Source organism: Penaeus japonicus, unplaced genomic scaffold (assembly GCF_977035675.1).
Source record: "Penaeus japonicus unplaced genomic scaffold, GWHDUDI00000001_assembly GWHDUDI00000034, whole genome shotgun sequence".
Classification (NCBI taxonomy): domain Eukaryota; kingdom Metazoa; phylum Arthropoda; class Malacostraca; order Decapoda; family Penaeidae; genus Penaeus; species Penaeus japonicus.
The window spans coordinates 4,399,442-4,407,951 of NW_028234436.1; the positions used below are offsets into that span (position 1 = coordinate 4,399,442).

General features: G+C 44.1%; 1 protein-coding gene across 1 annotated transcript in view; it reads right to left on the reverse strand.

Annotated features, from left to right (window-relative positions):
* Positions 1 to 1,274, reverse strand: part of LOC147467645 (uncharacterized) — a 2,299-nt gene extending 1,025 nt beyond the window's left edge. Inside the window, exons 1-3 of the mRNA XM_086530978.1 lie at positions 1,189 to 1,274; positions 811 to 829; positions 1 to 675 (exon numbers count right to left, since the gene is read on the reverse strand). The exon at positions 1 to 675 is cut by the window's left edge and continues 1,025 nt beyond it. Of these exons, the coding sequence (XP_086387104.1) occupies positions 1 to 675; positions 811 to 829; positions 1,189 to 1,274 (780 nt within the window). The remainder of the gene's footprint in view (positions 676 to 810; positions 830 to 1,188) is intronic.
* Positions 1,275 to 8,510: the final 7,236 nt, after the last annotated feature.

Sequence of the window (8,510 nt, forward strand, 5' to 3'; positions counted from 1 at the left end):
TCCCGCCGCCCCGAGACGAGCCGATTCCGCGAGGAGCAAACTGCCTCTTCGGAGGGACTTCCGTCGGCCACTCCCTCTCCGGATCATCCTTGTCTCGGGGCGCTTCGAGCCTCGTCTGAGGGCGTAGTCGTTCTGCCTTCGGTCCTCGCGGCTCTCGCTCGGGTCAGCCCGAGAGCCTTTCTCGAGTGCGATACCTTCGGCTCCGGAGGCCGATGGGGGTGCCTCTGCACACGCACCCACCAGCGACTTTCTCCTGGCGTCGGGGTGGGCGCTCCTGCGGTGGGCCTTGCGGCGGCGGCGCCTCGCTCCTCTACGCGGGCGTGTTGCCGGTGACGGCGGCGGCGGCGGAGTGCGTGTCGGGCGGGCGATCTGAACTGGCCGCAAGTACTCGAGCATAGGATCCGGCCATTGGTGCGGCCATGGGGGTGGAGGGCGTTCGTTGCCCGAACCCTGGTAGGGTTGGCTGGCGCTCGCCCTTATCTCGGACACCAGTTGGCTCAGCCTCAGTTCCTCCTCGCTGTCGAGCGCCGTTAACACGAAGCACGACCTCAGCGCCGCCCACGTTGTCCCGCGGCGACAGTCGGGGCGCCGCCGGTAGCAGTAGTAGAAAAGAGCGAAAGCAAACAGCAACACCGACGTCGCCAACGTCCCCGCGATGTAGTACATATGAGTATCCTGGAAATTAAGAAAAAGCCAGGAGATAAGGCCATTAACACATTCCAGACATGACGAAGATGAAGAGACTAAATTCAAACTTAACTACAACTATCCGAGTGTAAATAGGATGAAGTTATATATCATCATATTCACCACACTATATAGTTCGCACCTTAGACATAACAAGCGACCACACTAGCACCAACTATTGTACTAAAGCCTCCACCTGACAGCTATAAGTAGCTTCTCTTCACGAAAACAAAATTTGTTGACTTCCGGAATGATAAAGGAAAGAGATACTGAGGTTGGCTGACTTTTTGTACGTCATTCGAGAAAAGGCATATCTATTAGATATAACTGTTATCTTTATAATTATTTAGACATTGGTGATACTAAAGATCAAAGTTGTGAAGAAAAGAAAAACATTCGCAATAAGGTAAATCAGGCACTATATATATCTAATCATAAATCTCATTTTCCATCTCAGAACGTATTTATGATCATATCATCATCGTATAATTTAGATCAAACCCTTTGTTTTGTTTTGCTTTATCTGTCAGTGTTAATACAGCTCCCTTTGCACTCTTTGCATACAGGGTTTTTGGCACAATTATCATTATTATTTTCATCAAAGATACTTGTTGAAAAAGTCCCAACTAACATCTACGGCATGCAACATTATCTTAGGCTTCTCGGTTATCAGGATTTCGCATCCGGAAAATGATAAGTCTGTATTGATCATGATACATCAAACATCTCCGGTGGCTATGGCGTAATTTCTCGATTGTGTTTATTGAAACCTCATAGACATATATATATATATATATATATATATATATATTTATATATAAATATACATCTATATATATGTATATATATAGACATATATATATATGGATATATATATACATATATATATATATATAGACATATATATATATATATATATATATATATGTATATATATAGACATATATATATGTATATATATATATATATATATATATATATATATATATATATACACACATTACAGCAGTATTAAACATGATAAAGTGATATCAAACTTGATTAAATGATGTCAGACATGAACATTTCATATCAAACACGATCAAGTCATGTCAAACATGAACAAGCGATGTTGTTGTGAATTATCTCCTGATTAGAAAACGGGCTATCTTTGAGGGGATCCCAAGCTATTCATGGCAGGGCTGAACGACTGGACATTGACATTGCAACGTTTCTATGCATGGTGCTTGCAAATGATAATATAACGTTATGTCTGTTTTTTGGCTAACCCGTCATTTTATTTTCTTATTTTTACTGCATCTTATGCCCAAACGGGCAGTTTGCTTATAGCAGTGAGGCTTTCTTTCTGTAAGCCAGAGATCCTTGGCGGAAGACTGCCGGATAAGGAGACCTCCTGCTATAAGTTAAAATAGAGAAAGGCCGTAGCCGAGCCTTATTCTTTATATATATATATATATATATATATATATATATATATATATATATATATATATATATATATATATATACATATATATTTGTGTCATCATTTGTGTTCAGCGGGCGGTACGAGACAGTCACTTTGTAAGATAAATTGTGTGCTCCAGTTTTATGTGCAAGTTTTTGTTATAAGCCCATCATATATGTATATATATCCATGCCACCTAATTAGATATCAATTTTATGCATTTGTTTCTTTTGTGATTACATGTCGTTAGCAAAGAGCTGTGCCAAGGCTCTTTTATGTACGGGAAGTAACAATTATAACAAAACTTCACGAGCAACATTTATATCAGACCCACTGTGCCTTCGGAGAGTGCTTACCGCTCGGCCTACTCCGTCGGAAATCTTTAAAAAAAACACACTTCTTATGGAGTTGCAAGCTCCATAAGAAATGAAATTGCATCTTACTTGAATAATCAATCAATGATCACTACAATGTCACACACAATCAAGCGATGTTACACACAATTAGGCGATGACAAACATAATCAAGCAATGTCATACACAAGGAAGCGATATTGTAGTGAATAATCTCCCGATTGAAAAACGGGCTGTCTTTTAGATTACATGTCTTTAGTAAAAGAGTTGTGCCCAGGCTCTTTTAGTGTATGTACGGGAAGTACCACTTTTAACAAAATTCACGAGCAACATTTATCCCAGACCCACCGTGCCTTCGGAGAGTGCTTACCGCTAGGCCCACTCCGTTGGTAACCTATTTTAAATGTACAAAGATTAATTATGGCAAGCTCCATAAGAAATGAACTTGCAACTTACAATCAATGATAAGTCAATGATCACTACAATATCACACACAATCAGGCGATGTTGTAGTGAATAATCTCCCGATTGGAAAACGGGCTGCCTTTAAGGGGATCCCAAGCTATTCGTGGCAGGGCTGGACACGGAAATTCTACCCGTGGCCACCAGGGACCAGCACCATGACGTTGAAACGTTTCTAATACATGGTGCTTGCAACGAATAATAAAACGTTATGTGTGTGTTTTAGCTTTCCCGTCTTTTTATTTTCTTATTTTATTGTATTTTGTTAATTTTAAAACACTGGAGCAAAGAAAGTCTCACACCTCTTAAAAATCATAACTGCTTGTTGCCGCCATCAAGACGTTGAGGGAGATGCCCGGAGAGGAACAAGCGACTCAAGCTCGCACGGCCAAAGCTACTGGTACTCTCTTTTCTCATCCAAAACTGGCAGTTTGCTTATAGCAGTGAGGTTTTCTTTCCGTAAGCCAGAGATCCTTGACGGAAGACTGCCGGGTAAGAGGACCTCCTGCTATAAGTTGATATAGAGAGAAGCCGTAGCAGAGCCTTTATTCTTATTATATCTGTGTTATAAATATCCAGTGGTATTCAACGGACGGTACGAGAGACATTTGTAAGATAAGAAGTGTGCTCCAGTTGTATGTGCAGGTTTTGCTATAATCTCATCATGTATGTGGCCACCCCAGCTCCGACTCCACGAGGAAGTGTGATATTTCAGTGTGCGTAGTGTTAGTGCAGTGAAGTGATCAGTTTCTTTTGACAGGGTATTTTGAGGCTTCATAAGGAAATTTATCGGGTTAACATTGTGTTTTAGGAGAGTGCATTACTATAGGTTCACTCGCTACAGAGGCCCCGAGACCACTGACTCTCGCTTCCCGTTTTCTTTGCCAGCACCCTGCACCCGAGGATCATTCTTCGTCCCCGTCGTCCAAGAATGGTGCATCTGCGTCCATCGGTGACCAGGCGCCCATGGATATGGCTACAATCCTGCAACATATGTTGCAAAGGGATCAAGAAAGGAAAGAAGCCCGCATGAAGGAGGAAGAGGCATGTAGACAGGAGGAAGCAGCTCTTTTCCAGGAGTTGTTACGCCACCTTGCACCTCAGTCCCTTGCTTCCACAGTGGATACTTCAGCGACGCCTTCTGGCAACCTGAACACCATGTCAAATGCCTCGGGAGCCCCGTTGACTCCAAAGGTATTTGTGCAATCTCCAAATGTTTTGCCTGCTGATGCGATTCCTCGGCAGTTTCGTGAATGGAAACATGACTGGTCAGACTATGCCACGATGGTGGATCTACAAATTCTGCCACTGCCTAAGCAACTGATCCAGCTTCGGATGTGTCTGACGCCAGATATGCGACGTGTGCTGGAACATAAGTTGGATGTGTCTCCTGATTCCTCAATTCCTGTAGAGGATGTTTTAAACAAACTACAGTCCCATGTCAAGTGCACCAGCAACGAAGTGTTGCGACGGAAAGCATTCTCCGAATGCAAGCAGAAAGGTGAGACCTTCGATGACTTCTGGATACGTTTGAAGATACTATCCCAAGAGATAGACCTTTGCAAAGCTCGGAACGATGTCTGCATTAACGAATGGATTAAACATGGTATATTGATGGGCATTCGTGATGTTGAGTTGACACAAAAGCTCATCGGAATGGACCCATCTGCCACACTCCAGGATGTCTTGAATACGTGTAGGGTACACGAATCTTCAAAGACTGCATCTTCCTCACTTAAGGACACAAGTTCTGTTTATGCCGTGTCACAATAAAGGAAGAGTAAGAAGATAGCTCACAGGAGGAAAACAGGAAAGACATTTGCTTCCCGTCATACTAGTAAGTCTTCTGAGAAGTCCTGTGAACATTGTGGTCGCTATCACGACCAGAAGCCCTGTCCACCGGTGACATCGACATTTGCTTGCAACATTAAAGGCCATTGGGCTGGTGCCATGAAGTGTCCAGCCAGAAATGCCAAGTGCAAGGATTGTAATTTACAGGGACACTATAATAAGTGTTGTCCCAAGAAGAAGGTAAAGAAGTTAATACCAAAGAAAGACCCAATGAAAGACCAAAACCTGAATGTCATCAGTTCAGTGTCTCCTTCAACATCGTGCATTAGGAGCATTTCTGCTACAGTGCGATCCAGGCCTCATCCCTCACCTAAAATCTGTATCTCTGTCATACAAGATAACTCGTCGGGTCACATTGATATTATACCTGATGCAGGTGTGGATACTACAGTCATTGGGCTACAGCATGTCAGTGCCCTTGGCTTGATGGAGCAAGACCTGGAACCGCCCTCCGTTACGGTGTACTACAATGCTGATGGATCACGTATGTCACCAGCAGTTGGTTCTTTCCATGGAAGCATTACGTATGACAATAAGATGACTGATGGCTGGATCGATGTCCAAAGTTCGCTGACAACCCCTTTGCTGCCATGGGTTGAGTGTAGAGACTTAGGGATCATTCCAAATTATTTCCCTAAACAAATCCCAGACAAGCAATCCGCTAACAGGATACAGGTTTCAGGAAGAGGCACGAAGACCCTAGCATCCACACCAGTCCAGCCGTTGTCATTACCTTTTAACAAGTCGCCGTCACCATCTGCTGCAAAAAAGTATCTTCTTCATGAATATGCTGATGTATTGGTGTGAAAGGAGGACCTAAAGTCGGGGCCTCTTAAAAAAATGTTGGGCCCTCCTATGAGGATCCACCTGAGGGAAGATGCCCAACCATATGTAATACATACTCCTCGGTTAATTCCTCTTGCTTTTCAGGAAACAGTGAAAACAGCTTCAGTCAATAGTCAGCCAGGGTATCATCACGCCAGTAGATGATGAAACATCAGCTTGGTGTCATCTGCTTGTTGCAGTCGTCAAGGCTAATGGTGGTGTTCGCATCACCACTGACCTCTCCAGGCTGAATTCATAAGTCTCCCTCCCAGCCCACCCTTCACCAACACCATTTGCTGCAATTAGGAGTGTCAACCACAGGTCCCATTTTTTTACAACGATCGACGCACTTTGTGGTTATTGGCAGACCCCCCTCCATGAAGAAGACCAACATCTCACAACATTCATCACACCCTATGGTTGTTTCCGGTATTGTCGTGGTCCAATGGGTTTCTCAGTGACAGGGGATGCATTCTGTCTACGAGGAGATAAGGCTCTTCAGGGAGTGACCAATTGTATCAAGGTTGTAGATGATATCCTCCTACATAATGACTACCCTACCCATCTTCAATGGTTGTTTCCGGTATTGTCGTGGTCCAATGGGTTTCTCAGTGACAGGGGATGCATTCTGTCTACGAGGAGATAAGGCTCTTCAGGGAGTGACCAATTGTATCAAGGTTGTAGATGATATCCTCCTACATAATGACTACCCTACCCATCATCAATGGTTGTTTCCGGTATTGTCGTGGTCCAATGGGTTTCTCAGTGACAGGGGATGCATTCTGTCTACGAGGAGATAAGGCTCTTCAGGGAGTGACCAATTGTATCAAGGTTGTAGATGATATCCTCCTACATGATGACTACCCTACCCATCTTCAATGTGTTGACAAAGTGTTGTCTAGGTGCAGACAACATGGAATCACCTTGAATGCTGACAAGTTCGTATTGACCACACTAGAAACAACATTTTGTGGTTACAGGCTCTCTAAGAATGGCATTGCAGCCGACCCTGAGAAAGTCCGTGCTATTGCAGAGTTCCCTACGCCTGCCAACCTCATGGATCTTCGTGCATTTATGGGTCTGGTTATGCAGTTGGCCGAGTTTACACCAGACATCTCTGTCACAGCAGCGCCCCTTCGTCTGTTGATGAGCCCAAGAAGAACTTTTGTCTGGTCAGCTGATCATACTAAAGCGTTTGAAGAAGTCAATCTAGCCCCATCACGTCTGCCCATTCTTTTGACATTTGACCCAGCCCTTCCCACCATCTTACAAACTGATGCATCTAGGCTGTATGGTCTTGGTTATGCATTGCTTCAAGACCACGGTGGTGGTAGACTCAAACTCGTGCAGTGTGGCTCCCGTTTCTTGACTGATACAGAGACACGTTATGCCACCATAGAGTTAGAGTTACAAGCTGTAGTCTGGGCTATGTCCAAATGCAAGTTTTATCTCATAGGCCTCCAGCATTTCAGTTTAGTGATAGACCACAGACCGTTGGTCCCCATATTAAACCACTATTCACTGGACGCAATTGAGAATCTCCGTCTGCAGCGGCTGAAGATGAAGATTTCCCCATATATCTACACAGCTACATGGCGCACGGGTAAGATCCCTGATGCCCTGTCCCACTCACCTGTCGATTGCCCCATGTCAGATGATGAAGCCATTTGCAATGAAACCTGCATTTCTGTTAGTGGTGTGACGCTATACACAGTGAAAACTATTGCAATACCCTGTGTCAATGAACAAGAGGATCTACACTTGGAGGAGTTATGCAAAGCAGCTTCTGAGGATACCACATACAGAGAGCTACTCCATCATGTTAGATCAGGGTTCCCCAACGACCGCTATGACCTGCAAAACAGTCTGCGTCCATATTGGAAGATTCGGGATGACCTTTACTGTGACAGCAATTATATGGTGCTCATATGGTTATCCCTACAGCCCTACATCATAGCATCCTAATACACCTGCATGACAACCATTGTGGTTTTGAGGCCACAAAACGACGTGCCAAGCAAACTGTTTATTGGCTAGGCATTGATGCTGACATCGTCAACACTATTCGTGCTTGTAAACCATGCCAGATTCTCCACCCCAGCCAACAACAAGAACCATTAGCATCGGATGACTACCCAAATAGCCCATTTCTTTCAGTGTCGGCAGATTTCTTTTCTGTAGCTGGAAAACACTTTTTAGTGTACGTTGACCGCTTCTCTAACTGGCCAATTCAATGTAGTACTGACACTACAGCTAGGACCACTATTCGTTTTTTCAGGCATCTGTTCCGCGACCTAGGCATCCCAGAACGTGTACGTAGCGACGGCTACGTACACCAGTCAAGAATTTGCAGCTTTCCTTGAGCGATGGGGAGTGCGCCACATCATGTCAACACCCCATTACCCACAATCAAATGGTCATGCTGAGGCAGCTGTGAAGAAGGTGAAATACTTAATCCTGAAAATGGCTCTGACTGGGAATATTAACAATGAAGCCTTTGACAGTTACGCACTACCCCTAACTTCACCGGACGTCCTCCTGCACAAATCCTTTTTGGACATTCACTCTGCTCTTCTGTACCAGCTCATGCAAAATCCTTCACTGGTTGCAGATATTGATGTTGACCAAGCTGAAGTGCAAACATCCTACCTAAGCCCATTTTCTTGCACAGATGAAACCATAGTCAGTCAAGACAACTGAGACATAACGTAACGTACTTAATGTCAACAGCTTACAGATCCCTTGGACGGATGTACTCATATTTGATGGGGTTTCTGAGGAGTGTCTGCTTAAGCATCTTAACGGAAGGTATTTAACGGGAACGGATAAAATCATGCATTTTATGGTGAAATCCAGGTACAGAAGTAAATAAACAATTGGTTTAC